Source organism: Copadichromis virginalis, linkage group LG1, assembly GCF_057382275.1.
Source record: "Copadichromis virginalis isolate Kocher_CV1m ecotype Utaka linkage group LG1, C_Virginalis_male_GT1.1, whole genome shotgun sequence".
NCBI classification, from domain to species: domain Eukaryota; kingdom Metazoa; phylum Chordata; class Actinopteri; order Cichliformes; family Cichlidae; genus Copadichromis; species Copadichromis virginalis.
The window spans coordinates 4,919,541-4,935,957 of NC_140618.1; the positions used below are offsets into that span (position 1 = coordinate 4,919,541).

The 16,417-nt window shown below is 40.5% G+C and overlaps 1 protein-coding gene across 1 annotated transcript; it reads left to right on the forward strand.

The window, feature by feature from the left end:
• The first annotated feature begins 7,773 nt into the window (after positions 1-7,773).
• dhcr7 (7-dehydrocholesterol reductase) lies at positions 7,774-14,971 on the forward strand. Its single transcript, XM_085432648.1, has 8 exons — positions 7,774-7,860; positions 8,884-8,992; positions 11,161-11,383; positions 11,467-11,557; positions 11,726-11,939; positions 12,039-12,243; positions 13,443-13,574; positions 13,705-14,971. Exons 2-8 carry the CDS (start codon positions 8,904-8,906, stop codon positions 14,167-14,169), a joined length of 1,419 nt encoding a protein of 472 aa, XP_085288774.1. The 5' UTR covers positions 7,774-7,860; positions 8,884-8,903; the 3' UTR covers positions 14,170-14,971.
• The last annotated feature ends 1,446 nt before the right edge of the window (positions 14,972-16,417 follow it).

The window sequence follows — 16,417 nt, forward strand, 5'->3', positions numbered from 1 at the left end:
GCCACCTGATCCAACTCACCACCAGGTGGTGATCAGTTGACAGCTCAGCCCCTCTCTTTACCCCAGTGTCCAGAACATATGGTCACAGGTCTGGTGATACGATTACAAAATCAATCATCAACCTGCGGCCTAGAGCTTCCTGGTGCCACGTGCACTAGGGACACTCTTATGTTCGAACAAGGTGTTCGAACAAACTGTGATTTGCACAGAAGTCCAATAACAAAACACAGCTCGGGTTCAGATCAGAAAATGCCCCTCATCAGCTGTTCAGATTGCAAAAGTAGATAGACAAATAACCAGGACTCTCCTGTTCTGCAGCTTTTAATAATTACTGTTACTATCATTGTGTTTGCTTATATTAGTTTTCACATTCTGAAATCAGATCTAGGATTTACATTGTGTTAAGTCCTGTTCAAAAATGATCCAAACAGTTAACAGTGGGCAGTTAAATGATGCGATCATGTAGCATCTTTATACAACAATATCTAAAAGTAAATCATTGTTTTTTCCCATTATTTCCCTGAGGAACACTTATGATTCTAGTTGCAAAAACATCAGATCTAGGGGCTTACATGAGACATACCGGTTATTCAAAAAAAAAAAAAAACAAACCTATTTTGATATTCAGAAGATGGGGCCTGCTTTTTGGAAGGTTAGTAGACCTCAGATGTTTAATATAGGTTACAGCTGCTGTAGCTGGCTGACTGGGAAAAATAACAGCAACAACTCATACCTCTAATACCACTTGGCCATATAGGGGGAGGTAGACCACTGAATTTTATGTTAGCAATAAAGACTCATATGGGAAAGTTAGACGCTCTTTGAGATATCCCAAAGATTTAGTCCTGTTAAGAGTCCCCTCCACAGCACTGACAATAAGGTGCATGTATGAATACACTCGGTGGCAGTTCTGAATGCATTCTGAACTCAGACTGATGTGTCTCTGTGTTTAGTTGGAGTTTATATAGCACTGGTATATGTTTTCTGTAATATTTATGTATGTAACAGCTGAGTTCTGCCATCTAGTGGCTGGGTTATGTACATGCATACATGAATGTTGAATCCTGAATCCAAACTGGAAGCTGGTTCCATAGAAGAGGGGCCTGAAAACTGAAGGCTCTGCCTCCCATCCTACTTTTAAATACTCTAGGAACAACAAGTAAGCCTGCAGTGTGAGAGCGAAGTACTCTAATAGGGTGATATGGTACTACAAGGTCATTAAGATAAGATGGGGCCTGATTATTTAAGACCTTGTATGTGAGGAGCAGGATTTTGAATTCAATTCTGGATTTAACAGGAAGCCAGTGAAGGGAAGCCAAAACAGGAGAAATATGCTCTCTCTTTCTAGTCCCTGTCAGTACTCTTGCTGCAACATTTTGGATTAACTGAAGGCTTTTAATTGAGTTTTTAGGACTTCCTGATAATAATGAATTACAGTAGTCCAGCCTAGACGTAATAAATGCATGAACTAGTTTTTCAGCGTCACTCTGAAACAGGATATTTCTAATTTTAGAGATGTTGCACAAATGGAAGAAAGCAGTCTTACATATTTGTTTAATATATGCTTCATCTCTTTGCTCACGCTTAATCTCTTTGCTCTTGAATGCTTTGCTTCTTATATTGATTTTTATTGATTTTTACGCTGATTTTTTCCCTTTTTTCCGTGTGAGCTTACCTGCGATAACTTCTGGACACTTGTAGATCATTAGGACTAGAGTGTTCTTAACAGAAACAGCAACATTTTATGGTTACCTTATCCTCAGCGCTCCGTGTGTCTGTGGCCTAGACACAGCTGAAGCCTGATTACAGCGTCTGGGCACCGAGCAGCCTCAATAGCCTGGAAAGGTGCTAACCGCTAGGCTAACTAGCAACAAGATGCCTTCCCTCTCCACAGATGACTACCACAGCCTCCTGCAGAAGATTGCAGTACTGGAGACAAAAATTCATCGCTTAGAAGTAAACGTGGAGGTAAATGGACTGTGTGGAAATGAAACAACCTTGCCTTTGATTCAAAACAATGGCGATGAGCAAGCTAGTACACAGCTAAGGAGCACAGATAACATGACCAAGAAAGTAGACTCTGTGCATTATTATAAATCCTCAAGTGATAATCCCCCCTTAGACTGTCTTGGTGCAAAACCAAGACATAAATCATGTCTCCTGGAAGAGGGAGGACGTATCACAGGCAGGGCACAGCGAGCTGAAATCTCTGAAACCGACTGGCCTTCACTTCCTACGAGACAGAGAAGCTCTTCTACCCCTGTATACGGGAGGAAACAGGACTGGACAACCGTGAATAGGAAGGTTAACAACAAACCTCCAAAACAACTGAATGTGAAACTGCAGAACAGATTTGCTCCACTATCAAAGGACCCTGGATCTATATCGGACAACCATCCATCTAAAAGCAGCGAAATAAGGTCTGAAAATCTGTTGAAAAGTGAAAGGCCACAGGGAAAGCTAAAGGCTAGGCCTGAAACTCTGATTGTGGGTGACTCTGCCGTAAAGGATGTACAAAGGATGTGTGGTAAGAACACTAAAGTCCTCTGCTTTCCTAACGATATGGTCAACAACCTGAAGGAGAGAATTCTTCAAATTGCAGATGAATATCCAACTGTGACAAACATTGTTCTGCATACAGGGTCAAACGATGTGTCCAAACAACAGTCGGAGGTTCTGAAACGGGACTTTACTGGATTATTAAATACTGTAAACTCTCTGAATGCAGCTGTATTCATCAGTGGACCTGTACCGCCGGTCAGAGGAGGAGACAAGAGATTCAGCAGGTTGTTTACACTGAATAAATGGCTTATATCAGCATGTGCCGACCACTCAGTGCACTTTATCGACAACTTTAATATTTTTTGGGAACGCAGGCATCTGTTCAAAGCAAATGGATTTAATTTTAACAAGTCAGGGGTGAAACTGTTCACCTCCAACTTGTTTTATTCCATACGTCATCCATCTGTGCTTGGTGCCAAGGCTGAGATAAACGAGGAGTTATCTCATAAAGAGGAACAAACAGTACTCCAAGAACAGACAAAGCCCAGCAGAAACCTTGAGGAGGAGCTCCATTTGCCCCCACCCGGGAAGAGCCTCAGAAAGGAGAGACATCCATGGCATCTGAGGAAGAGCCTCAGAAAGGAGAGACATCTAAGGCAAGAAGGGGGGTCCCTATTTGCCTCCAACTCTCTCAACAACACCAACGACCAGGACAAGGGACCACGACCTTCCCCAGTCCCCCAAACCCCTAACAGGCCATCACCCTCCTCCCCCTCCCTTTCTCCCTCCTCCCCACACCTGAAATTCACTGAGGAGATGATGGAGCGGGTCAATGCTGGGCTCAGATCTACCCCCCGTCCCAATCCCTTTTTGTCCCCCATAAACCCCCCACCAGAGCGGCCAAAGGTTCGCCATCGAGCCCCACCCTCAACAGAGCAATCGAAGTCACATTGCCCAGCCTCGCCCCCCTTAGTTCCTCTTCATGCCCTGTCTCCGCAGTCTGATGCGTGATGTGTGAAGGGTCCGGGCTGTGAGGATTATGGCAGTGATGACTTTTCCCAGGAGAAGCTGGGACCCTGTTTACTAGAAGGTTTTAAAATTTCTGTACTTTTAGGTGACAGGAGACATGTGGCCTGGTCAAAACACAGAGAGCTGCACTCTAAAAGATCTTTAAACATAGTAAACATACCTTGTGTGCCACAGACTGCTCCCAAACACGAGGGGACAAGTAATACCTCTAAAACACTTAAGTTGGCTTTATTAAACGTTAGATCTTTAGCTGGGAAAACATTTTTAATTAATGATTTAATCACTGAGCACAGCCTTGATTTTATGTTTTTAACTGAAACTTGGTTGGACCAAAGTAACAGTGGAGCTGTTCTCATCGAGACGACCCCTCCTAACTACAGTTTTATCAGTGAGGTCAGGGCGAGCAGGAGAGGAGGAGGAGTTGCTGTCTTATTTAATGAATCATTTCAATGTAAGCAGCTATCTCCTGGAAGTTTTCAGTCTTTTGAATATGTGGCTTTACAGCTGAAGGCCCCATCCAAAGTTGTGTTTCTTAATGTTTACAGGCCTCCCAAATACTGCACAGACTTTTTTAATGACCTCAGTGAACTGCTGTCTGTGATCTGTGTTGATTTTGACTGTGTAATTATTGCTGGGGATTTTAACATTCATGTGGACAACCCTCAGGACAAAGGGACTAAAGACCTGAGTAACACTCTGGGCAACTTTGGGCTGACTCAGCATGTAACAGAGGCCACACATAATAGAGGACACACTCTTGACCTACTGATCTCCAAAGGCCTGAGCATTTCAAAGGTTACTGTGTCTGATGTGGGCCTGTCTGATCATTACTGTGTTTTCTTTGAAAGTAAAATCTCAGCCCACACAAATATATCAACAACAGTGATCACAAAACGGTGTATAACTGAACACAGTAGTGCAATTTTTAACCAGGTCTTCCCATTAACACCTGACCTGCCCAGAGGGTCAGTCAATGAGCTCGTCAATAGCTTCAATGCTAACATGTTAAATGTAATGGACACTATTGCTCCCATTAAGGTGAAGGTTATCTCTGGAAGGAAAAAGTCTCCATGGAGAAACTCCACACTGGTGAAAAATGAAAAAAGAGAGTGCAGGAAAGCTGAGCGCAGATGGAGAAAAACAAACCTCCAGGTTCATTATGACATTTATAAAGAGAAACTTCACAATTATAATTTACAACTGAGGAATGCAAGGAGGTCCTACTTCTCTGACATCATCACTAAAAACAGCCATAATGCTCGGGTCTTATTTTCTACAGTTGACAGGCTAACAAACCCTCCTGTGCCAGTGGCAGCTGAACTTCATTCAACCATGGCCTGCAATGACTTTGCCAAATTCTTCACTGAAAAAATCCAAAAAATTAGACAAGCAATTGGTACATCAACAGCAGATCCAGGATATGTACTGTGTCCACCAAAAAACTGTTTAAACACCATGAAACAGTTTCAACCTATTAACAGCAAAGACCTGGAGGACATCTTAGGTCAACTGAACTCCTCCTCCTGCTGTTTAGATGTCCTGCCAACAAGTTTTTTCAAAAAGGTCTCAAAGACTTTAGAGTCAGACCTGTTACAGATCGTCAACTTTTCTTTATTATCAGGTGTGTTTCCAGAATCACTAAAAACTGCTGTAATCAAACCTATACTGAAAAAGGACAATCTTGACAAGACACAAATGAACAACTACAGGCCGATCTCAAATCTCCCGTTTTTAAGTAAGATCATTGAAAAAGCAGTTTCTCAACAGCTCAGTTACTTCTTAAAACAGAATAACTGCTACGATGCCTTCCAGTCAGGTTTTAGACAGAACCACAGCACTGAAACCGCTCTGACCAAAGTGTTTAATGACATATGTCTGAATACAGACAGTGGAAAAATGTCAGTCCTAGTTTTACTGGATCTCAGTGCAGCATTTGATACAGTTGACCACAACATATTACTCAAACGACTGGAGAACTGGACAGGTCTTTCAGGAACTGTACTAAACTGGTTCAAAACATACGTAGAAAACAGGAAATACTTTGTATCAATAGGTAACTTCACATCTGAGCAGACAAGTATCACATGTGGAGTTCCCCAAGGTTCCATCTTGGGACTCCTTCTGTTTAACATCTACATGCTCCCACTGGCACAGATTATAAACAACAACAAAATAAACTATCACAGCTATGCAGATGACACACAAATATATATCACAATGTCACCAGGAGACCGAGGCCCTGTACAGGCTCTTGGTAAATGCATTGAGGAAATCAATGACTGGTTGTGCCACAATTTTCTCCAGCTAAACAAAAACAAAACTGAGGTAATAGTCTTTGGCGCCAAAGAAAAACGATTACAGGTCACCAGAGAACTTCAATCTATACATCTAAAAACCACAAACCAGGCGAGAAATTTGGGTGTAGTGATGGATGCAGACCTAAACTTAGAAAAACACATTAAGACAATAACAAAGTCAGCTTACTATCACCTCAAGAATATATCAAGGATAAAAGATCTGATGTCTCAACAGGACCTGGAAAAACTAGTCCATGCATTCATCTTTAGTAGGCTTGATTAGTGTAACAGCATCTTTACAGGTCTACCTAAAAAATCAGTCAGACAACTACAGCTCATTCAGAACTCTGCTGCTCGAGTCCTCACTAAGACCAAAAAAGTGGACCACATCAGTCCAGCTCTGAGGTCCTTACACTGGCTGCCTGTCCGTCAGAGGATAGACTTTAAAGTTCTGATGCTGGCCTATAAAGCTCTGAATGGTTTAGGACCAAAATACATCAATGACCTCCTGACCCAGTATGAACCATCCAGATCCCTCAGGTCATCTGGATCCGGTCTTTTATCAGTTCCCAGAGTCAGAACCAGACACGGAGAAGCTGCATTCAGCTTTTATGCTCCTTATATCTGGAACAAACTCCCAGAAAGCCTCAGATCAGCTGAAACACTCAGTTTATTTAAATCCAGGTTGAAGACTCACCTGTTCTCAGCTGCATTTGAATAAAGCACCAAATCCACACTTTAAGCTTAAATTTCAAAACTTACATTTAACTACTGATTTTATCTACTGTTCTGATTTTATCTGTTTTGATTTTATATACTGTTGTTTGTTTGTTTGTTTGTTTGTTAATTAGTTAGTTAGTTTATTTGCTTGTTTTATTCAATTTTAAATCATGCTTTTTATTTGTTCCTGTTTCTAATGTCTCTGTAAAGCACTTTGAATCACCTTGTTGTTGAATTGTGCTACACAAATAAACTTGCCTTGCCTTGCCTTGCCTAATATGTGCATTGAAGGATATATCCTGGTCAAAACGGATTTCCCAGAAAAAGATTTCTGGATGTTTTTATGACAGAATTCTGCCTGTTTTAATGCTGCCTCAGGTGTCTGAAGATCACTGACATCCAATACTGATTTATCTAATTCTCTGAATTTTTTTTCTTTTTGTTTATTTTTGAAAATTGATGAACCTGTACCTGTACTACTAAGAAACTCTTTAAAAAAGGAAAAAAATAAACTCCTCTGAGATGCTATTTTTATACTGGTTATGTTAATGATCTGTTGTCTTATTTAGTGGCAAAATGTTCCTCCAGTTGTTTTTCAGTAGGTCTCCCAGCTTTGTTGACACATGCTGCTACCATCAGATTCAAAATGACCAAGTATTTTTTTTTTTTAATGAAATTATAAAATTCCTGCACTTAAACATTTGGTATCTTCTCTTGTCATTGTACTTCATTTTTACTTCCAATTTGCACAGCCTCTCAACCTTTTTTGGGAATTGAAATGACCATATTTATTTTCTTCTTTAATTTTTTAATTAGTTTTAAAAAAACACTTTTCAAACATTTTTAAAAGTTATTATTAGTTATTTACTTGAAAAGAGACCCAAATCTGTCGTGTATCGATGTCAACACAATAATTGAATAATTGTCTGTCATTTTCTTACATATATCTTGAGTATTATTGTAATTAACATTTAAAAAAAAAAACATTTACTTTTTAATCCTCAAATGTCAAAGGGCAGAGAATGTGTGTGTCGGAAGTTTGTTGTCTAGTCTTTCTGAACCATTCAACCACAAGTGACGCTATCAGGCGCTTGTGGCTCCAGTCAGCATCACCCAATCACTAATCAGAATATCTTCCCGTGCCCGCCTTCTCTTGATTGGCATTGGCTGACTCTGACAACTTAATGGCGCTATAGGCGGAGTCTGTAACTGAACGGTGAGCTCTCTCCAGCTGTTATTCTATAACCAACACCTGGGCAAGAGGAAAGGAGTGGAGAGAAGGTTGTCCCTCATTTGTTACGGTTATCTACAGGTGAGTGGGTCACGGTGCATTTGTGTAGCGTGTGTTTAACGGTATTCCGTGAATAAATTGTGAGTGTGCTTTTTAAAATCCACTGTACATGGAACAAAGGACGCAGTTATTTCTGTATGGACACGGTAGATTAAGTTTGCATTATGGGAAGTGGATCTTGCAAGACAGACAGACGTATGTACTGAACAATCATACTATCAACACATAATCCGGAAATTAAAGGTTTTGTTTACGTTATACAACGATGGGTTTCCCCCTCCCCCGTCAGATTTAGCTTTCTACAGGAAGCTGCTAAAAACAGCGTGTTTTTACTTGTTTGCACTATATACATGAAAGCCTTAAGTGTTTTAAACTGAAGTTTTCCAGTTTTATTGTTATTGTAGCTTTAGTGCTGCAGAACGGTGTGCATTTGTGTTACTCATGTTTGTGGGGCGGTTCACAGGGTCACATTCTGGGGATCCGCCCCCTGTTTGTGCAGGTAATGCAAATTCCTGGAAAGTAAGTTTTAGTACTTACCTTTTTTAGCTTAGGATGGGTTACAGTTAAGTTTACTGTAAAGGAACAGTGCATGAATGCATGACACGGAGGAGACGTGACTGTGTCTGTGTGTGAAAGAGAGAAGCGAAAATGAAACCGATACAAAGAAGAATAAAAGATTTCATGCCATCAGGTTTCCTGTTAAACGAGTTGGGTCTGTCTGTTATCGCACATCTCCAAGGATTTGCACTTTATTCCTCCAATTAGCACATTATCTGTTTAGAAACGTGCAGCCTGTGGAGTAAGCTGCATGATTAGATTTGCAGTGAGACTGTGACTCTGGAGGGTTTGTTCAGCAAGTACACACAAAAGAGTCAATATGTGAACTGGAAGGTAACATCTGTTTGGTTAATAACAGGCTGTTACTTACTGCTGGTACATTCAGTGAAAGTTACTGAGTATCTGACTGACTTACCGCAGTGGTGCACAAAGTGCAGCACATTTGTAGATAACAGATTGTAAACTAATAGCACAATTCTTCACCAGAGTTGAGTGGAGCAGTGACCATGGAGACCACCAGGAGACGACCGCAGCACAGTGCCAATGGGAAAAGATCTGAACAGAAGGAGCAGCTAGCACAGTGGGGGAGAGCGTGGTGAGTCGAATTCACTGAAAAAACACCCTAAATTTTCCTTGGCAGTTTTGACAAACTTCTCAGAAAGTCCTAAAAAAGTTGTTGAGAGTCTTTCCTGCAAACAATCTACTCGGACATTAAAAACATATAATCTTTGTTTATCATATAGTCAGAAATAATGTTAAAATGCATAGACGTGTTTGGCTTAAATATACACAGAGCAGTCTTGACACAGAGTTTAATTACTCCATGAAATGCATTTTTTAAGCCAGGAGAACACAGACCTTAAAAATGAACTGTCTTAAGCTCTAAAATTTAAAAACAAAAAACGCTTCAATTAAACGGTGCTACTATTTCCTCACTCTCTACACATGCAATTGCATTTATTTATTTATCTGAAACAAGCTGCAGTCGAACCCTTATCTCACTATTATGATCATAATGTAAGCATGTCTACATTCATGTACAGGATGATGAAAGAGTCTTTAAATACCACTTGGTATTTTGGTTGGTTTTTAACTGACATCAGTAAGTGATTTCAAGTTTAGTCTTGAGTTTTAAGACCAAAGTGCTGTTGCATTTAACTTTTGATAACAAAGTAAAGTTTGAGGACCGCCAGAAAATTTCTACTGAGATTAAGACTATAAAAAAAAAAACCCCAAAAAACTGAAATCTTCCACAAACTATAAATGGAAACACTGACACACCGCTTTTTCAGCAACATCCTGGAACAATTTGTTAAACAAGTCCATGAAATTCAGAACACAATCTTCAGACTTATCTGGGTCATTGGGATATGGCATCATAAACGGTTTGATCAACACATCATATATTCATGGCACACAAATGAGCCTTGGTACAAAGCTGGGAGAAGACACACAGATATGTAAACAGAGAGTAATGCACCAGGGGGAAGTGGTTAGATTAAAAATTAATCAGAATGTATGTCTGAGGCTAATGAGACTGTCGTTACTTTGACAAGTGTTTGATCATAAACACATTATTGTCACAAACTGGAGCTGATGATGACTTTAGATGAAATATTAAGCTGTTAATTACTATGTATAACCCAAAATAAATGTCAGTCTATCCTATGATTTTTTTGATTTATTTCCCTGAAAACACAAGGAGAGCAGCACTCATTACAGTTCACGTTCACCTGCTGCAAATATGTCGTCAGGTATGCTGGCACGGAACATTTTGTTGTTTCCCAGTTTAACAACCAGGCTGGTCTGCGAGTCTCTGCAGTCATCTCTGTGGTACATCAGTGCAGAATCGATCCATCAATTTATTTAGAGACAATAACTGCAGCTTTAGGATTTGTCACCTGGAGACCATAAATATCTACAATAAGACCAGTCAAATGATATTTACCTGCTGGTGATGAGGGATGAGCTGCTAAGGAGCAAAATTGATCACCTGGGCAAGCGAAGGTCAGTGTAAAATTTCGAGCCAGTCCGTTAAACAGTTTTTGATCGATTTCAGACTGACAGTCGGTCATTACCGAAGCCACAGAGCTGACATGGCTAAGATGGTTTCCCTTGCAGAAATGATGCTTGACTAAGAAATGAAAGTTTAATGATAATCCACAAAAAAAACTGCATAATTCCCTTTTTTGTTGAATCATGTGATGTTTGGTAGAAGTTGTACTCTTCACATGTGTAATGCAAGAGAATAAAAAACAGCTGCATTCCATTTTGGTGCTCTTTTGTTCTAGTTTCCTGTTATTGTGCAAACCAGCTTCATGGAACCAAGTCATGAAGCACGTCCCCCGCGAGCCTGCAAAGGATAACCGGAAGAGAATGGATAGATGGATTTATTTTGTTGTAATTCTTCCTCGTAATCTTTTGCCTTTTCCATCAGTCAGGTTTTATTCTGATTGGTACTAAAATGGAGTTTTATCTTAGCAATTATTTTGTTTAACCAATACATGTTTAATTTTAGGAATTATTCATAATACATAGTTTATAGGTTAAAAAACCCCAAAACAAAATAAACTTCAGTTTCCTATGCAGTACCGTAAAGTACCTCTAGGGGGTCCTATCACCCTTATTTAAGAGAGGCTCAAAGTATTTAGGTTTAGAGTACTGCACTCACATTTCACATTTAGAGAAATATGAAACAGGTGAATAATGTTTCAGCTTGAAGTCTTCACACTGTATCTGTGTGCATGTATGATCTGTTCACAGGGAGGTGGACTGGTTTTCCCTCATCAGTGTAATCGGCCTCCTTTGCTTTGCCCCTTTCATTGTCTTCTACTTTGTGATGGCCTGTGATCAGTATGAGTGCTCCATCACCCAGCCTGTGTTGGATCTGTACCAAGGAGAGGCCACCCTGCTCTCCATTTGGGCCCGGGCACCCTCCTTCTCGTGGTCAGCTGCTAAGATCTATGCCATCTGGGTGAGCTTCCAGGTAAGCAGGGGAGTTTGAGGGCAGTGTAACTCAAAGAAACTGTCTGTTGTCTTTTAGTTCAAATGCTCTGTGTTTTCCTTTAGGTGTTCCTGTACATGTGTTTTCCTGATATTACCCACAAGTTCATCCCTGGCTATGTTGGTGGTGTGCAGGAAGGAGCACGAACCCCAGCTGGTGATTAACAGATTAACACACACATACACCCACTCATCAGTCCACAGCACTTGTTTAATTATGAGGACCTGTTTTATACCCATGCCTGTGAAAAGATTAATAGATTTTGGCTTTTATTATCAAAGCAGTATGTAGAAATAGTTGTCTTTTTTTTTCTCTGTTCACAAGGCCTGATTAACAAGTATGAGATCAATGGACTGCAGTGCTGGCTCATCACTCATGCACTGTGGTTTGCCAACGCACATTATTTCCACTGGTTTTCTCCCACGATCATATTCGACAACTGGATCCCCCTGCTGTGGTGCACTAACATACTGGGCTATGCTGTGTCCACGTTTGCTTTCATAAAAGCGCATCTTTTCCCCACCAACGCTGAGGACTGGTGAGTACTGATGCACACGTGTCACTGAGGTAGGAGGAGCAGAAATTTAAAGCAACTTTTTGAACATGTTTTCTTCCATCTCTGTTTCTGACTATACAGCAAGTTCACAGGGAACATCTTCTATAACTACATGATGGGTATTGAGTTCAACCCCCGCATAGGCAAGTGGTTTGACTTCAAGTTATTCTTCAACGGCCGGCCCGGCATCGTAGCCTGGACTCTAATCAATCTGTCCTACATGGCCAAGCAACAAGAACTCTACGGTTACATCACCAACTCCATGATCCTGGTGAATGTACTGCAGGTAAGACGAGGTTTAAATTAAATGAATCTTCTTTCGCAATTTCAGGTGAAAGTTGAATGATTTAAGAGGATATTTTTATACTTGCACTGCTAGAGTGGCTTTGCAAGGTTTACGGTTCAAAATCATTCTTATTTAGTCTTGTTGCAGCCCTGAAATGAGTGTTTTTTAGCTCCAGATTTGCTGCCTCTATTCAAAGAAGCTTTAACTAGTTGTATGTCTGAGAAGGCCATATTGTAGGTATTTGCACTCACTGACATCATAATGAACCAAGGGGAAAAAAATGTTTTCATCGAGCTTTGGATAAAACCTCCTCAAGATGCTCATGAATTCCTGTAAGCAGGAAAAGCCCTGATGTGTCCTACTTTCACAGTGCTCCTTGGTCAGCAGTCTTCTGTTGGCAGCTCTAAAGCCCAGTCATATTATAACAGGTGAACTATGGCTGCGGACTGATTAACCTGAGCAAGCCTCTGATGAGTAGATTAGATAGTGTCACCTGTTTCAGTGGTAGAATGCAACTCAGCAGATCTTTGGTACAGACTGTGTTCAATGACAGAAGGTCAGGTTTAACTTACCTTCGATTGCTGACATAGAAATAAACTAGATCTGTAAATATTAATTCTTTCTTTTACATTTCTATTTTTTCAGAATTTAATTAAATGTTTCTACTATCTCAAACTTTTTGTCAATATCCGGGTTTATATCCTAGTACAACAAGTTTATCTAACCCACCGTATGCTGTGAAACTTAAAATACAACAGAGCATTGCATCCTTCATGTTCACGTCAAGGTTGTGTGTAGATGTGCATGATATATTTCCAACATGTTTCATTAAAGCGGACCCATAATGCTGAAAGACATTTTTATTCTTGAGCTCTCTTTACTTTACCTCTCAGTTCATCCTCAGCCTGATTTTGATTTAGTTCCTCTCTCTTAAAGGTCACTCTCCCTTATAAACAGAGTTTGAACAAGAGGTGGGCGGTGCTTCTGTGCTCACACTTAGTGTGTGTCTGAGATGACCGTATTAGGAATAGTACGAAGCCTGCCTGAAACTGAGCATATATGACTTTGAAGCCGAAGCTTTTGGCTCACTGAGGCTATTTTAGTTTTGGGCGACTTTAAAGAAAACCTTTGTTGGATGAAAATCGAAGCAACTGAAGTCTAAAGCTGCAATTTGAGTAAAAAGCCTCTGCTTCTGATAGGCTATTTATGTACTGGACTTCTTCTGGAATGAGGCGTGGTACCTGAAGACCATCGATATCTGTCATGACCACTTTGGATGGTATCTGGGCTGGGGAGACTGTGTTTGGCTGCCATACCTCTACACACTGCAGGTAACAAATATATAGATGGTAACACTCAAAAACACACAAGATCAAACTTCATCAGTGTTACTTTTCTCATACTCTTACCTTGATAATCAGATGGCTTCCATTAAGAATGAATGCGTTTGTTTCTCTTCAGGGTCTGTACCTGGTGTACCACCCAGTCCAGCTCTCCGATGCCCACGCCCTCGCCGTCTTGCTGCTCGGCCTCGTTGGGTATTACATCTTTCGCTCCACCAACCACCAGAAGGATCTGTTCCGCCGCACAGAGGGCTCCTGCTCCATCTGGGGCCGCAAACCAACATGGATTGAGTGCACATATCGCTCCGCCGATGGCGGCATGCACCGCAGCAAGCTCCTGACCTCAGGCTTCTGGGGCGTGGCCCGGCACTTCAACTACACCGGTGACCTGATGGGCTCTCTGGCCTATTGTGCCTCGTGTGGTTTCGGCCACATACTTCCATATTTCTACATTGTTTACATGACTATCTTGCTGGTCCACCGCTGTGTTCGCGATGAACACCGCTGCAGCAGCAAGTATGGCAAAGACTGGAAACGGTACACCGATGCCGTGCCTTCCCGGCTCATTCCTGGAGTGTTTTAGAGCGTGGAAGGGTTGGGGGAATAATGGGAGGAAGGAAGGGTGAGCGGGGAAAAGATAAATAAATACAGAAATTTTGAAATGCTATTAGGTTAGCATGATAAACATGAATTTTTACACATCGGGAATACATCATTGAACACTCTGCACATGTGCTGTATTTTTATACATGGTGCCTGTATTACATGTGTGTATGCAGGCAGAGTGGATGTATTGCTGTAACTTTCGCCTCACTAAAGACAGTTTGATGCAAATCTATTTTCTTTAAGCTCTGACGATTTCAAACACCTTTTTTTACCAGAAGGACCAAACACAGCCTGACCAGCTCACACCAAAATCAGGAGCATATACAGCTAGTTCTGTAATTCCTTTTTTTCTCCAACTACACAATGCTGTGGTTTGTGTATGGGTGATTGATATGACAGTCATTTATCAAAAGTAAGTTTTGATTACAATTTATCTCCTGGGAATTTCTTTCATAAGTTTTTAAGATGACGTATAGCTCTGAATGACTTAATAGCTGGCTCTATTCACAGGTTCACTGAAAACAAGCCTTTTTTATATGAAGGTTGTTTTATGGTGTCACATTGTTCATTAGCATTTGCAAGATTCTCATTTCTAACCAGCAGGAGAATTTTGTTACACGAGCCAGGTTGTGTAATGGTTTATCTTGTTGGTGAATGTTTTTGGGGGGTTTATTTTTTTTCAGCATGCTCACATATACTGGCCTTGACTCATTTTAAGACTCATTAAGGATCATGGAAATGACACAACTGAACAACAATAAAATGCACTTTCTGTTTTTTTTAAGTCTATAAAGAATTAAACTTAAAGAATTAAAATGTTAAAAATATCAGTCTATTAATGTCCATCCTCTTCCAATTAACACATAAAGACAGAAAACCGTTTGCGCTCACATTTCCACCTATGAGCAACTTAGAATCATATATCTGACCTAACCGCACTAATTGCATTTCTGTAGACTGTGGGAGGAAGCTGAGTATCCACGCATCACGAAGAGAACATAGAAACTCCACCTAGAAACACCCCAGCCAGATGGTGGAGTCTAACTCAGGCAACAGTGCCACTGCGCCACCGTGCGGCCCATCAATCAATGAATAAATTTTATTCACTTGGTTTATAAATTAATTATTCAGAAACTTGCATCATAATCAAATATCAAGACAATTCTACATATATCAGTTGTGAAGGAACTAAAAAGTGGACAATCAAAGTTGATCCCATTTGTTGTACGTTGCGGTGTCTAACACTAGAGGGCAGCAGGTGACAGCTAATCTCTGTGGCCGGTCAGCTGAGGAGAAATTAATACAGGGTTGCACTAGATTTATAAACTTGAATTTCTTTTTATTAACTCAAGCTTCTTGGACCTGACTTTGGACCAAATTAAACAATGCTCAAAACAGAAATTGTTGAACCTATCCTAGATATGGGCGTTCTTTGTCTTTCAATAAATTAAAATTGTGCTTTAGCACCACTATTATGTTACAAGAGATGTGCCTAAGTAAAAAAAAAAACATTATGGAGACAAAATAAGAACTAAAGGACCTCCATTTGACAATAGTTGTCAAAAGGATTCAAGAAATATGCTAAACAACATCCCAAACTGAAAATCTACATTTAGCTACGTGTGTTGGATCAAAAAACTGAATTGTGAGTTGATTCATCCCAAGATGGAAAACCTAGAGCGTGCCTTATCTTATTGCTAAAAAATTCAGTTAACCGATTTCACTAAATATGCTTCCTTCAGCAGAGCTCAGAGCAGCGACTGAATGGGATTTGCCATAAGTTTGTTCTGACTGTTTCCAGAAACCTGAGCTCAGTCCGTAAAGCGCTCGTGAAAATGTTGCATATTTGGCAGGAAGCCACAAAGAGGGCATCTTCTACATTAACACTGGATTTCCTCAGCGTGGCTGTTGGGGTATTTGAGGATGCATTCTCCTCTAATGAAGGTGTTAGATGGAAACTCTACCTTCAAGCCACAGTCTAAACACCTTTTTTGGGCCCCTAATAATAGGTGAGGACAAGCCATTTGTTGTTGATAGCTTGTTCTCAAGTATCTAGTAGTCCATCAGAACTGGCGGCCTATTGTGCCACGTAAGCACAATAGGCCGCTTTACCATCAGTAGATCCCCTTTGAGTGTAATAATACATATTATGAATGTAAATCAGTTATGATAATGGAATACCCATTGATTCATCTTGCCTTTGTGCAAAGCTAATGCATTATGGG

What these genes read in the sequence shown, in the direction of transcription:
- dhcr7 (XM_085432648.1), top strand. Translation starts at nt 8,904, where the DNA reads ATGGAGACCACCAGGAGACGACCGCAGCACAGTGCCAATGGGAAAAGA. An exon ending in CCATCTGGGTGAGCTTCCAG is followed by an intron (nt 11,384 to 11,466) that starts GTAAGCAGGGGA and finishes GTTTTCCTTTAG; the next exon opens with GTGTTCCTGTACATGTGTTT. An exon ending in CATACCTCTACACACTGCAG is followed by an intron (nt 13,575 to 13,704) that starts GTAACAAATATA and finishes GTTTCTCTTCAG; the next exon opens with GGTCTGTACCTGGTGTACCA.